The sequence below is a fragment of the Periplaneta americana genome, chromosome 1 (genome assembly GCF_040183065.1).
Source record: "Periplaneta americana isolate PAMFEO1 chromosome 1, P.americana_PAMFEO1_priV1, whole genome shotgun sequence".
Lineage (NCBI taxonomy): Eukaryota > Metazoa > Arthropoda > Insecta > Blattodea > Blattidae > Periplaneta > Periplaneta americana.
Genome location: NC_091117.1, coordinates 186564763 through 186582252, shown reverse-complemented (window position 1 = coordinate 186582252; position 17490 = coordinate 186564763). Strand labels below are relative to the sequence as shown.

Here is a 17490-nt window from a genome sequence, read left to right as displayed (position 1 = left end):
CTATGCGACATCACAGAAACGTAACCATGTCAATCAGGTACTATCATCGTGTGGTAGATGAGAGAAACTCACTGTCCGATATTACTCGATGTCCGATACTACCCGACTCTCCCCTAAATATGAGTTTCAGCAATAAAATAAAAGAGAAAGAACATGAAAAAGTTAACAAGTTTATGAGTTATGAGGGAAACGCTTCATCACTGCACAGTGAACTACCACCATTATGAATTTTGAAAAAAAAAAAAAAAAAAGAAATATATATATATATATATATATATATATATAATGTTTTTAAATCGTAAAAATATTTTTTTTATATAACAGAAGGACAGTGTTTCACACATACCAATTTTCATTATTGTACAAGATACAGTAATGGAGGATAAAAATGTTGAATATTTCCAAAAATTTTACTGCTGTGAGCTGTACCTAACCCCTTAAAGAAATGCTTCCCACATGTCGGGAGCATTTCCTGTTACATCAATCTGCCTATAAATGGGTGCAGAAGTTCTCTGAAAGACGGACAAATATCGAAAAAGATAAATATGAACCTAGCAGACAGGATGAGGAGGACGATATACTAGTCCGGATAGTCAGAGATGATGAGTCTTGGATGCATCAATAACAACACGAGACAAAGCGTGCATTAATGCTCGAATCAATAGCCGGTGGTACATTCGTACAGAAGTGTCACTAATCTGCAACTGCTGCTTCTTTATTTTGCTTTTGAAATGTTCAGGATAAAGTCTTTTTCACTGAAAACATTGATAATGCTGAAAATCTCGGTTTTTCGAACAGAAGTTCGACCTCTAGGGATTATCAGGTACTTCTCTGGGATGAGACTTCGCTCTGTCAGGGCTGAGGCAGGATGGCCCGCCTAGCAGCATCGGGTTCACGAATCCCAGCCAGGCCACCTGCCGAACTGGAATAACCGTCCCTTAAAGGACGCACTATGAACTTAAGCGACTTATACAGTGAATGAACAGATTTTTTTATTATTTCTTTAACTTGAAAATTCCAATTTAGATTATTATCGAAAAAGAAACCAAGATTTTTCACGATAGATGAATAAATAATATTATTTACTCATTTATTTATTTATTTATTTATTTATTTATTTATTTATTTATTTATTTATTTATTTATTTATTTATTTATTTATTTATTTATTTATTTATTTATTTATTTATTTATTTATTTATTTATTTATTTATTTATTTACTTAACCTGGTAGAGATAAGGCCATCAGGCCTTCTCTTCTCCTCTACAAGTTGGTTACAACTACAATGTTAAGAATACAATTACAATATAATTATTATATATACAGTATTAATGTTTATAATCATAATTATTAATGCACGCGTGTTAAACTACTAATATTAAAATAATACTATTTTATTTGACACACTTTTCCATGAAAAAACAATTGTACTCCCAAAGTTGTTATGCTTATTTCAAATCATACATAGTCTAACTATAGGCCTATCTAAACTAAATTAAATTCAACCATGTATCAATTATTAAATCACCTAGTTTAAACTATACAAAGAGAATGATGCTATGAATAAATAATTAAAGAAACGGCGTAGAATATAAACACAGAATATAACATAGAATATAAAAATTATCTTACATTATTAACTTAAGTGGTTGTTACCTGTTAATGAGATGCCTGAGACTGTTTTCGCACGCCAGCTCCTTGATTCTTGTCCGAATTTCCGTGAATGTGAATCTCAGAGGTGATTCTGGATTGAATCGATTTTTGTGTTTCGTTTTGATTGATGTCAATGCAGAGAAACTCTTTTTCCACAAACAAGTAGAGGGGAATGGCACAAGGTATGAAATGGCAATGTCGCTAAGTTTCATAATATACTCTTTGCGAGCATAACACCATAAGCCACAACTTGACATCTTTTCGAATTTTATTGTCAGTGAATTATCAACGGACATTTCTAGGAGACTTTATTTCAATTTTAAAGGAAATTCAAAGGAACTGATGCTGTGGTGGAAAACGGATTTCTAATCCAGTCTTGTGTTATCTTCTTCCTCTATTCTGATGTTTTCTAGGTCCATTTCATTATTTCCAAAATTCCATCAGCAATAGCTACATGTCCAGAATTGAAAAAAGACAATATTCCCTTTATTAAAGCAATCAATCGAAAATAAAACTTCCATGAAATATAATATCCCCTAATAATTCTTCGCGTACCCCCGGTTGAAAACCACTGGAGTACACATATTGCATTTGTAACGAGAAAAACTACCACTTATGACATTAAAAAAAAAAAACTTTAAATGAGTAATAGTTAACCCTCTATGGCCCGAATTATTATTCTTTGAGGAAAATTTTTTTTTTCGTGCTATAGCAACTTATATGGGCTTAGTTAAGAATAAAATGATATTTTTTGGAAATTTTCAATTTTGTATTTTTCAAAATCGGTTTGTGACTTTGAGGACACAGTGGGCTATAAGGTTATCATTTAGGACTCATATTCCGAAAAAATGTTTATTCCTTTTATTTGTATACAAGTGAATTGACAATAATAATGTGGTAAATATTACAGTACAGGTTAGAAGAAAAGTGATATAGATTTAAAAGAAAATCTGGACTGATTTGCAAACACGTAAAAGTTTTTTTCAGCAATTTGTTGTCATGAGACTGATATCATCAATCTTCGTTATGACTTCTTCTACAGTTCCTCTTCCCTGCTACTTCATATCCTTATCAGAGGAAAACTTGCAGCCACGAAATCTATTTGGTCTTACAGTACCAAGGGACAGAATACCAATCTTCGCTAGTTCCACTTGCAACTGAATACTGGTAAACCAGTTGTCAAAATAAACTTTATGAAAATGATTTCGTGGCACTATTTGAGTGAGGCGAAGTATATTTCCTCTGATACCAAATCTGGTAAATTAGGATCATGCTCCACTGCACCACTATAAAGTTAGAAATTATGCACTATACCGAAGGAATCACACAATACAAAAGCTTTGTAGTCCCACTTTTTTGGTTTGTTCTTCATGTATTGTTTCAGCCTATGTCTTCCCTTGAACGCTATCATTTGCTCATCAACACAAAGATTTTCATTCATAGGAATGGAGTTGAGATTCTTCACTAAGGGATCTAGAAATGGTCTTATTTTGTATAATTTGTCATTACTCCTTTCTACGTTTTCATTATTATTGAAGTGAAGATTAGAATTTATTTCCTCCCACCTATTGCGCGGCATTGTATCAGCGACTGCTGAAACTTCAGTACCTTCTTTCCAATACATTCTGGAACCCGGCAAGCCATATATTGACATATAAAAGCAGCAACCAATGAACTGCTCAATCTCTTCTAGAGAAAGTTGTATTTGGTTCGTAGGAACAGGACTTGTTGCATAAAGGTTACTTTCATTCACCACATTGTTCAATATATTCTCATCCAATAGCTTTCTGATATAATGTAAAGGCTTATCAGGGCAGTTGGTTCCATCAGGAAGCCTCCCTTTCCATGGCTGAACTGGTTGTAATTGCCTACTTTGTTTCACTTTCCAAGTAATGTCAACTGTGCCACCACATCTTTCTGAATAATTTCCTGCTTGGGCATTATCGTTTCCATCATCACTAACATCATTCAAAACTTGGTGGTGGTTACCGGCAACTTCCTCATTCTCATCTATATCGCTTTCTGGAATAATTATATTTTCTTGGGTCCTAAGGTTCTGATGCACTTCCACATCTTCACTATCAGATGCTAAATCAGGGTCATTAGATGCGTAACCTTCTACATTTTTCACTTTAGTTTCGCTTCTCTTGTTATGTCCATAAAACCTCTTCGGGTTCATCCCTGAACAGACTGTGTAAGAGAAATATTGACGGTGCTGTATTATATAGATACACTACAGTGATAAGAAAATTACGCAAAATAAGGCTGAAAGTAAATATGTTATAACTATAAAACACCAATATTGTAAAATTTTACCGATACCGTTATTAATTTTATTTCAGTAATCACGAAATGGTCATAAAAGACAATATAATATAATTGTTTAAAATGATAAAAATCAAATATATGACATATTATAATATGAAGGCTCTGAATACAGTATAAATAGAAATAAAAAGAGGATTTTGACTGATCATTCAGTATTTGCACTACCGTGCTGCAAGTGCATATCCTCAAATGTAGTAGCCCAATGTTGCTTGAAAGACACAAACGTATATCTATGAAATAATGCAAGATAAAATCGATTAACTCAAGTTTACATTGTATAAGTGTTAAATTTAATACTTACGAATACTGTGAATATTTTTTACCACTTAAATTCACAACGAAATATCACAAAAAATAAACATAAAGTTCGTCGATTTCACAGCCTTCCCTCTGTGAACAAACGCTAGCTTTCCTATGCTATCTGGTGAGAACAAATTAAAACTACTTATACAAACAAGGCATGGATTCTTAGCTGCCATACTGTGGCTTCAAATACACACTGGGTTACAGTAGTACTTCATCAGAAACGTATAAAAATTGAATCAAAAGGGATTGTTACTTTGAAGTCACGTTGGGCCATAGAGGGTTAATAAAGTAATAATTATTTATTTGTTTAATAAGCAACTTAACAATGTATTTGCGGAGGAATTGCTGATATTTACGGCCATCATGCACTCAGCTGTGCGAGAAGCAAGGGTCGCATTCCCAGACATACATCACTCAATGATATCATTAAAAGATCTCTGACTTCTTGTGGCATCCCGTCTCTTTTGGAACCACCATGTATTAGTCGCGCGGATGGTAAACGACCCGATGGTCTCACCTTAATTCCATGGTCTAGGGGAAAATCTTCAATTTGGGACTCCACTTGCGTTGACACTCTAGCTAGCTCCATCTCACTTGCCGAATACCTCCAGACGTGCAGCATCTGCTGCTGAATTAGCCGTGTACAAGAAAGTCAATAAATATGCTCATCTTTTAGACAATTATATTTTTGTCCCCTTTGCTGTGGAGACCTTCGGTCCTTGGAGTCATGACGCTAAAGTTTTGGTATCTCAAATCGGCCATATTTTGATCTCCATTACTGGTGATCGTCGTTGCACTACTTATTTGTGTCAACGTTTAAGTATTGCAATTCAACGCGGAAATGCAATGAGCGTTTTGGGTACTCTTCCCGAGTCCAGCCCTTTGGATGAATTCTTTCTTTGTAAAATTTATTTAGTATTCCGTATGTAAATATTTGTATGTAGGTTATTTTGTTTCAGTGTAAACATTTGTTAAAAAAAACAATAACACGAAAAATGTAATGCAGAAGTTGGATGGGGCCCTGTAAATCCCACAGACTAAAATTGAATCAAATCATCAATAGAAACAAACTGCGGTAATATTAAAAAATTCATATGTTTTAATGCAATATGTTGATATGTTTACACAGGAGCGCAGTAAACGCACCAAAATGAGTACCATTACAGAAGAAGAGAGCTTGGAGAGCAAGAAGGAAGAAAACAACAACCCCAGCTCCTCGATGGAGGCAGCCAAGTCCTTTCTTTCGACGGCCATCGATATGTCCCTCCAGAGCGACGGGACCGAATGGAGACCGAGACCCACTGCCGTAACACCATCCAAACAGACGAAGCAGAACTCAGACAATAATGTGGAACATTCTTCCCTGAAAGCTAATTCTGTCCATCTGCCCTCTCTGGAGCACGTTTCCTCAGCCGCAAAGAGCAAGCACGCCATCGATAGTCTCTTCACCAAAGAGGTGTTACTACCGCGGATATCTAACGAGAAATAGAGGCCCAAGATATGTATTGAAGTCAGGAAGTTGACACATAGTCGATTTCACGGCATTTCTGTAAATATGAAAATAAATTAAACGCCGTGCTAGAATAATATCATGTTTATATTATTTAAAGTTCCATTAATAGAAGAACGAAAATCAAATGAAACTTTACAAATGGAAGGTACCATAAGAGACACGATAAACGCATCAATACATTCCGCAGTAGACATTTTAAGTCTGAAAAGAGAAAGGCAGCACTGTTGGCTCAGAAAAAAAATAATGTCGACAGTGACAAATGAAAAATAAATCTATTGTAGGCTAAGCTATGTATCTACAAAATTCTGCATTTCTATGTGCATAAGATTACATTTCAAGAATCCTACCTTCATTTCATGAAAAATTTAGTAATCAAGTACCAGATTTTAAAGTGATGTTAATGTTGTAACATTAATTTAATGCGTTAAATTTATTGCATCGTAATGTAATATTTTGTTTTTCATTTTTTCATTTTATTTATTGTGTATTCCATAGATCTTACATTAGCACTAAAGCTTTAAGATGTGGAACAAGTCAAAATGTTACAAGATTGCAACTTTTTGGCGGATGAAGTGAGGTGATATTAAGTGAAATATGAATTCGTAGGGTCTAGTTACTAAGAAGTGTAAGTAATATCTGTTTCATTTTATATTCATACCATCCACATTATTCATTTAGAAAATAATACGTAGGTCTAAATAAAATATAAGCTAGTGCAAGGGCCTACTTGATCCCCACGCTTTTAATTTTAATTATTATAGATATTTTTTAAATCAAGAAGATTAAGCAAAATTTTTATTGTAAATGATTTCCTATGCTTTCTTATCTTAATGTTTTTTTTTTCTTTCCAAGTGTCACAAAATTGTTTTGTTTACTTATTATTCTTTATGAATTGATTAGTAGGCCGATCTATCGAACCCTTATTTAGGGCGGCTTTTGTTTATACAAATTATCTATCTTATGTTTGTAGTATTGTCATTATAGCCTGTGTTTGATGTGGACATGGGAAGGTGCAAATATGAGGAATATTTTATTACAAAATTGGCTCGTGATGGCTATTCTACGACGATGGTTGAATGTCAAAAAATGTTCGTTATTATTAACAAAAATTATACGCCATTCTTGCAACGTTGTTATAAAATAACACTTGAAGATCCTGATAAAAGATCACCATTCGAATGTGTTGCAACCGTGGAACTATAGCCTACGCCAGCAATTAAAGAAAACTATAAATACAGTAGCTTATAGTTCATTGTTATTTGCTTACGATTTCTCTTTCATATTGGATTTTAATTTATTGTATTATTATATTATTTTCTACAAACTGTTTTTACATATAAATTGTTCCTATTAATGACCATTCTGTACTTTGATTTAGAGCTATGTCTGGAATATGTTTAAAGGTCAGAGTGGAAGAAAATATTTGAATAGATAAGTAGAAAATGTCGAAGTCTGTGAATCACTGCTTGTGTAAATTAGGGAATAATTTGATTGTGTTAGCAAAGTTAGCCTACTGCCTGTATGGACATAATGTATTTTTCCCCATCGTTGGTATTTTCGAAGGTTTAAGAATACAATAAGTCTGCTCCAAAAAGTTAAATTGGTATACCGTTAAACTTATTGTAGACAGATCTCAGTTTATGAAATTTGTATAGCTTTTGTACCTACTGTAGGCCCTATATTTCATTTACTACATGTGCAACGTTTCAATATAGCGCAATATAGCATGTGGTATAACATTGTGCACATTTGTACGCAATTATTATTATTATTATTATTATTATTATTATTATTATTATTATTATTATTATTATTATTATTATGTAACGTTATCACATTACTGTTATTGGTTTTAATTTGTATAATTATACTTGTATTTTTGTATTCAAGTGCTTTCGTAATCCACCTTTCGAATATTAATTTGTAGCATTAAATATAATATTTTTATTTCATAATCGGCTGTTTTTGTAGCTTCTCAGTTTTCGACAATAATTTAGAATTGTGGTTAATCGATTTGCCTGCTTCCTCCTAGTGGCGACATCTGAACAAATATGCTTGCAATAATGTGTGACTTGTACAATATCCGTAATGAGCGCTGTAATCGGAATTTTTGTACGCTAGTTATTTTCATAGCTATTACCAACCAAACTATTGAATATAGAGGGCTGTGAAAGATGAAGGCGGGAAAGCAGTGAGCAAAGTGTTGTGTTGGAATGTAATGAATATTGTGTTTTATGTTCAAGTTATTGTAAGGGACATTATGGAAAAATTCGTAAAAATTGAAAAAATTGGTGAAGGAACGTATGGTGTGGTATATAAAGCTAGAGATAAAGTCAATGGAAATCTTGTGGCCTTAAAGAAGATTAGGTTGGAAACGTAAGTTGCATGGAAAATGTGTTTATCATTAAAGTTAATATTTATTTGCGTACGGTAACTATATGTACCAAGAGAATTATGAACTTTGCATGATCCTGTGCATTATACTAATGAAAATGTATTTCATTTCTTCGTTCTACTGAAGAACGTGTGTGTGATAAAATAACTTGGAAGTGTATGTTTAGAGTTGAGCCCATAATAGCCTATATGCTGATATATTAGAATATTTGAACGGAAGAAAAATATTAACCCTTTTTTGTGGTTTGTTATTTTGTAAAACCACATTAAAGTTGTACATTTTGAGCCAGCATGTCATCAGTCTTCATAACATTGCAACTGCAAGGGCTTGTTGATTGCTGGGAATTATGCGTATTTTTACAAACTCTGGTTAAGAGATTTTGTTTTAATTGCTCCTTAAGAAGTATAATAGATTATAGGCGACGTGCAAAGGTAACGGTTTAGCCCAGAAGCTCAATTTATGATCACTTAACTTAGGCATAACCTAACAGTTTCTTCAAACTGGATATCCAGTAAATACATGGGTTTCATATACATTTTTATATGTAATAATTGCAATGTAAGCAATATTTAAAGTAGACTAATTAGTATTAACAACGTGCGTCGTACTAGACGCAATTGAGACTGTTATTCCTATATTTAATATTAAGTTGTAGCTATAAGCAAAATTTTTACAGCCCAACTCTATACGTGAATATATGCCATGCAAGCTTCTCAAAACTTTTAGGCTTCGGTGTGTATATTTTTAATTCAGTATCTTTAGCAGCCTATTTTGTGTATATCGTTTCCTCGATGTTATTTCTTAATTCTGGTAGGCCTAAGTTTTTCAGAAATATTAACCATGTTTCTTAAGAGATTATTTTGAAATATTGTGAAATTTATTTCTTAAATATAACCTATTACATTGTTTTTCTGAAACTCTGTTTTTCCTACATAGGCCTACTTATCTAAACAATTTTTAAAAGATACCTACCTACCTTCTTTTAGTCCGAGTCATGATAATTTAGTCACTACTCTCTTGAGAAGCCCGTTTTGTTTCCTTTTGAAACTGTTTGAGAGTCTCTTGAGAGATCTTTCCGGCCATCCATATTGATTGATGATTTGTTACGATTTAGTAGGTATAGGCTATCTAGTTTTCGAGCTAGTGGCACAGCTCATGGTTAAGGAGTTGAGTCTTGGTCTGAGACTGCAATCAGGCATGATTTGAGTCCTGCTTATGCCGATTACCCAGTTTGACTTATTTCCGAGGTTTGCTGTAAGGTGAATGTAAGGTAATCCATGACGAATCCTATGTCTCATCTCCCCAAAATACTAGGCCTAGGCCTATCTCTATCGCTAATACCACCGCTAGATAACCTCGTAGGTGATACAGCGTCATCAAATAAAACTAGCCTATACTTGTTTTTTTGAAAGATGGGACATGACAGTTAAGCAGCCGAGCTTGGAACTACAGTGCCATGTTGTCAATATGGACTATCATGCTGCCAGCTGATGGAACTGTTAAATGTTATGTTTTATTTAACGACGCTCGCAACTGCAGAGGTTATATCAGCATCGCCGGATGTGCCAGAATTTTGTCCCACAGGAGTTCTTTTACATGCCAGTAAATCTACTGACATCAGCCTGTCGCATTTAAGCACACTTAAATGCCATTGACCTGCCTCGGGATCAAACCCGCAACCTTGGGCATAGAAGGCCAGCGCTACACCAACTTGCCAACCAGGTCGACGCCAGCTGATGGAAGCTAGCAATTGTCGTTAAGATGGCTGACGTTAAAACATTCATTGACAGTTGACGCGAAGGTAAGAAAACAATACAAAAATCGACAGAGAATCAAAGACGAAACGTACCAATGCTAACATTGTGTGCACAATAAATTTAATGTTGCCAAGAGAGCTAGGTATTAAGCACCCGCCACGTGGGAATGTTTTTTTTTTTTTATATATATATATATATCCAATGCCACCAGGTTGTCTTTCGACATTTCTGGTCTTCTCTCCTGGCCGTGGCTTAGTTGTAACCCACTTCTGAGGTTGGGGCGCCTGGAAGGCGGAGTTACATTACCCCGATGATGTGATAGGATGATTATGATAATGTGGTGCCAGGAGAGGTCTTAAATCTAAACTTAACCTAAATTCCAGACCATGGACGAACACAGGAATAATCCCCTTCAAGGAAAAATTCCTGGTAAGTGGGAATGGTAAGTTTGGCAACTCAACCATTGTTACCATAGCAACAGGCCTACCACGCTATGTGACATTCAGTTGTTTTTCTGATCGCAACGCTCCTGTCATGTCCCATCTTTCCAAAAAACAAGTATAGAAGTATGGTTTGAAATTTTTGTAGACAAATTTTATTGCCCGTCTTAAGCGGGCATTACACACAGTAGCTTTATCTTATTTTTAGCATATAGGTTACACACTTTATGCTGGTTAAGTGGCCCAGTGTAATATCTAGTAAAAATACTTAGAAGTAATATGCTAGTACCAGACAATGGTGTTCAATATTGAACACTTGGATCATCTCAAATTCCCTTGGGACAGCGATGTTTATCGAATTCTCAATATGAGAACCGACATCTTAGAACCTAGGGTTTCATTTGACAATAAATTCACTGTCACTTACCCAGAGTGCAGTGAATGGGAAAGTCAGGTTAAACCTGAGAACAGTAAGGATCCAGTCTACTACACTAATGGTTCCAAAACCAAGTCGCTGGCTTATTTGGAAATGGCACCAGGTTTTCTTTTAGCCTGTGTCAATACGCCACAGTCTTTCAGGCTGAGATTTTTGCTATCTTAGCCAGTGTCAGAGAAAGTATTAGGAAGGGCTACAATCGTAGACATATTCTTATACTTTCAGATAGCCAAGCGGCACTTAAGGCATTTGAAGCCACCTTGGTTAAGTCGAAACTGGTATCGGAATGCCACGAGTCCCTCATGATACTGGCTGAACATAACACAGTTCAACTGAAATGAGTGCCGGAACATGCAGGGATTTGGGGTAATGACAGAGGATATGAGGCTGCCAAAAAGGGAATCAAGATCCCATTCATAGGACCTGAGACTGTGCTGGTACTATCTCTAAGACCAGTGAAGCAGGTTCTCAGGGACTGGGCTCTCAAGAAACACAAAAACTACTGGAATTCAAATGAGAGCTGCAGACACTCTAAGGCCCTCATAATAGATTTTAATAAAAGCAGATTAACTTAAGTGACTTGTTAAAATTGAGTAAGAAACAGCTCTGCTGGGCAGTCAGATTCCTAACAGGACACTGCCCTTAAGAAGAACCTGTACAGGATAGGACATTTTATCAACCCATCTTGTGTTTAAATATAAATATATGAACTTTGTCTATTGTCAAATGTTTGCATTTTGAGTACAGTTTTGGACTACTATAGACACTAAAAAAAGTCATACAGTTAACGTAGTATCCCATTTTGTTGACAGCATTTATATAAAATAAAATACATTGTGGAACATTAAATTTAGTAATTATTAACCATAATATCACAGTCTAGTACATACAGTCACGAAGCTTGAGTTGTGAGGGTGCTAGGAACAATAGACTGTGCCGGTACTATTTCACATTGTCTGTAATGAGGCGATATTAGCAATCCTAGTGGTTAGCAACTATCTATGGATGCATATTTACTACGCATTGAGCTTCGTGACTGTATATACTAGACTGTGACAATATGCCATTGATTCACATATGCTGCTGCTCTTGTATGCACACTGGGATGAGTGGAAATATGAGGTTTTGGGTCAATACTCGTGTCTATATTATGTATTACGTCGATTTTTGATAGTTTAGGCACAATATAAAAGGGTTATGGCGAAAGTATAATGGAGGGTTGTGGGGAGTTTATCCCCAGCTGTATTATGTGAAATGGGTATCGTCTTTGCATGTAGAGCAAGTATTAATACACAAATATATACATAATATGTCACTTTAGTTTTCTCCTTATTATCTTATTCACTGTCTTCACTCGCACTGTTGCTCATTGGAAGACATTTACTATTATATCGGTTTGTTCACATTCAGGATAGACTCTGTGAATATCTTGTAGGAACAGCTTTACCTTATTGTACATGCATCTAAAGAATGAAATATGAATGCGAAAATTTTGAAGTAATAACCTGTACGAATATTGTTCATATAATTTAAATTGAAATAATTTAGGACTACTAAGCAAAAGCTTTCTGGATCGATTCCCAATAATTCCAATGTAGTAAGTAAAATTAAAATTTATAAATATGTATAGATATAAGTTAGAAGTGTACTGAAAGTAGTAGCAAGTGAGAAGGAGAGATAGAGGAAAGGATAGGTATTTATTTATTTATTTATTCTGGTGTAGTTAAGTCCATCAGGCCTTCTCTTCCACACCACCAGAAATACAAATACAATAATAGAAATAAAAGGAAAAAAAATACACTATAAACAAAGTAAAGCCACAAAATTATACACAGGTTGCAGTCACACAAACTTTAAATGAGTGATTAAGTATCATAATTAATTGTATCCTAACTAATTAACTAACATAAACAAGAAACTTGCAATTTTAATCTAGAGAGAAAAAAAAAGAAAAAAACACACGAATCAACACTTCTAGCAATACCTAAAAGGCATTAAATAAGACAAAATTTGTCAATTTAATTTTGAATTGTGATAAAGTCCAGCAGTCCCTGACGTCATTAGGTAACGAATTCCAGATGTGAGGTATTTCTACAGTGTAGGAGGATGAGTATAAAGACGTTTTATGATGAGGGATAGAAAGAAGTGCTTGATGCCAGTTTCGAAGAGTTGTAAGAAATTGAAAGTGCGATAAGAGATAATTCGGAGTAGAAGTACGCAGGTAAGAGGAAAAGGGGAAAAAAGAATATAACAAATATAATTAATTTTTATTACCCACCACTTCTTTAGTTATTAAACAATCCTGTAAGACACCTTACCTAATGCATAACTGGCGAATGTGAAAAGCAGGTGGCTTCAGATGTAAATCAATGGCATATTATGGTTAATTACTTTACAATTTTACAGTAATGTGTTTCATGTAAGAGGATGTGAGAACTGAACACTCTGGATGCCACCGGTGTAGCTCAGGCAGTAGCGCGTTTGTCTGCTGATCCGGAGTTACACTCAAGTGTAGGTTCGATTCTCTGGTTGGATTTTTTCCGAAGTTTTTCCCAACTGTAAGGAGAATGTTATAAAATCAATGACAAATCTTCGGTCTCATCTTGCTGGATACTGTCTTGCTGTCACCAATTTCATCTGTGCTAAAGAACCCAGTAGTTGACACAGCGTCGTTAAATAACCAAGTAAAAAACACCCAGGGAAAGTACAGAGCATTTGCTTCGGATTGTGTCACTTCACCTCATGACCATGTAACTCGATTTTGCTACTCATTGTGGCTCCCCAAATTCATCATATGCTATATGGACACTGGTCGAAATTTCATGAGAAAATTTCTTTCCCCATGAAGACTCGAACCAGTGCTTATTCTGTATCACTAGTCCAAAGCATGCTGCCTTAGACAATGTAACTACAGACAGAGTATCTACTATACTGGTAATGAAAGTACCCAAAAAGTAATGAATTTAAAATGCATTAATGTTTGTGGGTAACGAAATTACGCATATTGTTCTGCTAAGATGGAGCTGAAACAGTTGCACTTGCAAAAACAAATGTTATTGTAAGAAAAAGCTGAGGAGTTGTCCATTGAAATGAAGTTCAGAGAGCTTAAGAAACAAGTCTGATGACATCTTAAGGTGATTGAAGTGTGGTTATGGTTTTTTTATCGTGCTTGTAGTAACAAACTTTTGTTTTACATTTTCGGTAGACACGCTGCATAGGACCCTGTAGAAATATAGTAGAAATACATACAGTATTTAATCCAAGAAATTATATTAATAGTATAGACATATAATACATTTTTATTTCTCTTGTCACTAACAATAAATGAACCCTTAATGATTAATGTAAAATGTTTGATCATTAAAACAGTATCATAAAAACAAAGACTTTTAAAAATATTATAAATATTATAAATTAGTTTCTAAAGTGCATTGGAGAAGCAACCACTTACTGAAAGTATAATACTGTAACAAATAATACAATATGTTGCTTGGCTTTGGTAAAATTTGCTTGAGTGCATGATGTGTAGCACAAAGGGAAGCTGGCACACAAGAGACTGTGTATAGCAGTCTGTCGTAATTTTTAAATAATTACTTTGTTCGAACTAAGTTGTAGTGGAGAAAAAGTTTGCTTAAGACTCTTGTTACTTTACCCAATAAAGATTCAAGGTCCTGGATTAAGGGAAATTCCATTTTGGTTATGCTGAAAATTCGAAAAAAAGTTGGCAAAAATTATTTCAATAGAACAATGGTCTGTGAAAGGAACATGGTGTCCTCTTACTTGCAATGTAGTTTCAACACACACATACAGCTAACTTCATTTTCTATATACTATACTCAATTATAATCATTTTGTTGTTCTGATTGTTGTACCGCTAATATAAAAAAAAAAGCCCACACCTGTGGAATAACGGTCAGCGCGTCTGGCCGGGAAACCAGGTGGCCTGGGTTCGAATCCCGGTCAGGGCAAGTTACCTGGTTGAGGTTTTTTCCAGAGTTTTCCCTCAACCCAATACGAGTAAATGCTGGGTAACTTTTGGTGCTTGACCCTGGACTCATTTCACCGGCATTGTCACCTTCATTTCATTCAGACGCTAAATAACCTCAGATGTTGATACAGTGTCGTAAAATAACCCAATAAATTAAAAAAATTAAAATATAAAAATACACAGTTCAGAACATAAAATTTAATGTGCATTTTTAAACTGTTTCAAGCAATATATATATTTTTTAAGAAACAAAAGTAAAAATAATGTTATGGCTTCCTCTAGGAGAAATTTTATGTCTTCAGAATGACTGTAGCTCTGAGAATTAGATAAGCGCTATGACTGTTTTCTTACCATAGATTACATTCCCCCAAATGACAGATGTTTAAACTAAACAGACTGTGACTTAGGTAAATTATGTCTCTATGCTTAACAATAAAAATTCTTATTTCAAATCATATATTATGAAGAAATTTCAAAATAACCTTCTCCCAGAGGTTGAGGGACAATGCTACTTAATATTTCAGTGTAAACTGATTATAGGTATTTGAACAGTTCAATTTTTGAACCGCACTTCTCACTTGATCTTACTTTGACATATCTATAAACACTGTAAAACTTGTTATTGTTGAAATTCATCAAATTACAGCAGGAGAGTTCACAACTAATGATAGCTAATCCTTTAAGAAAAACGGACTCATGCCACCTGCATAGTTAGCCACTGTTTTGCAAGCACAGGTGCAACATGTCAATGGAAATTTGTTACAATGTTACATCTCTCTCAAAACACAAGGGGAACAATTTCAGTAGCTTCTTTAACAAAGTAAGCAATGTTAAGCACGTTGGAAATTATTTTAATTTGCAAAATAATGGTACTAAATTAGTCTTCATTTGTTCATGTGATTTATCTTGATGCATAAGATTGTGTCTGCATTGTTAGTCTGCTTTCCGCATGGGGACTGTAATTGAATCGCTCCATACAGAAAGGGCTTTAGTCCATTAGATCTAGTTTTGAGAAAACTAAAGAAAACATTCTGTAAATGCCTACTCCATTCCTTTCTGCATAGAACTCTGAGCCTGACGCTTCAGTTTCTATCTTTCCAAACATTGGACTGAATACCTTTCTGCACAGGCCGATGGAGCCAACCATAAAGATATGATTTGCATCTATATCTCGTTTTTTTAAATTTGTGACTGAAGCCCTTTCTGTATGGACCGATTCAATTTCGGTAGATGTGGTTAAGGTGCCATTGAAAGCAATCCTGGGTAAAATGATGGCTCTTTAATTTTGAAATGTACATAAAGTGCAAGAGATTAGAGTTGGGCAGCACGATTCTTTTTCAGTAGTCGATTCCAACGATTCATTCACACATTACGAATCGATTCTAACGATTCGTTCACGATTCTTCTCAGTCTGCGATTCCAACTATTCTTTTGAATCGTCAACGAGTTCACGATTCTTCCCAGTCTGCGATTCCAACTATTCTTTTGAATCGTCACAAGACACTTTCCTTTGCAAACCACGCATAGAACAAAAACGTTCTACATCTCTCGCATAGATGGCATAAGAGGCGAGACATTGGATTGTCTCTTTCTCATTGGCTGGAACCATTCAGTATGACCTCCATTAGTCTTCAAAATTACCCAAGATACATAATGTCTCTAAATTATAATTTATCAACTGAACTTTATTATGAAGTACATTTTTTGCATTACATCTCTATTTAACTATGCAAATTTCAGGTTTGTGTTCATTATTTTCCATACTTAACAAATGCAGTATTTTGATTTCACTCTCGCTCGGGAGCATTTGGCACGGTTCGGAAATGTCCATTGACAGGTTACATCAAACAACTAATAGAATCGTGGGTTACGATACCATGCCGATTCGTTACTATTTTTTTTAATGACGATTCGTTACGATTCTTTTGAACGACGATTCGTTCACGAATCAACCCAACTCTACAAGAAATTGTGTGGTAGAACGAGGCAAAAATTTAGGTGGTAAATTTCCCAACAGCCAAATCCATCACGAAACACATTATTAGGTTTAATAAATAACACAACACTACTGCATTGCCTCGAAAGAAGCGTGACTCACGACTGATCTGCCCACAATTCGAGATAGTTCGAAACTGCGCCATAACTTTACGGAAGGAAATGTAGGAGGATGCCAGTGAAGTATTGTGGTGCCATGAGTTCATGGATGAAGATGCTGGTGGTTGCGAAGGAGTGGTGCTAGTAAGCAGATGACTTGTGAACCAGTTTTTGAAATGGTCTCTTTGTATTTTAGATCTGAGGAAAATACTCATCTTTTAGGAAAATGCTGGTCTTCTATTCACTGATTTATAGTACCAGTTTTTTTTTTCTGGGAAAATACTCATCCTTAACTCAAAAATGGCCTAAAAAAATCTCCTTGGATTGTACAAACTTAGAAAAAATGGGCGGCTGCCATACGCTAATACTCCTTTGGAAGATTTGGTTACTTTCATGAGATTTAGTTTACACGTGAACGAACTGACTAAACTGGGGCTTATGAAAATAAATATATATACAAGATGTTAAAAAGGATCTCCACCTGCACTGTGAAGTGGCAAAGATTCTTTCAATGTGTAAGCTTACAACTCCGAACAGCAAACGCACAAGTCTTCTCGACTCATCTGCACTGCGAAATGA

The 17490-nt window shown here is 35.0% G+C and overlaps 1 protein-coding gene across 1 annotated transcript in view; it reads left to right on the top strand.

The window, feature by feature from the left end:
* Positions 1–2468: 2468 nt before the first annotated feature.
* LOC138705204 (cyclin-dependent kinase 2-like) overlaps positions 2469–17490 on the top strand; it is a 64684-nt gene continuing 49662 nt past the window's right edge. The window contains exon 1 of the mRNA XM_069833950.1: positions 2469–8177. Coding sequence (XP_069690051.1) covers positions 8020–8177 — 158 coding nt within the window. The 5' untranslated portion in view covers positions 2469–8019. The remainder of the gene's footprint in view (positions 8178–17490) is intronic.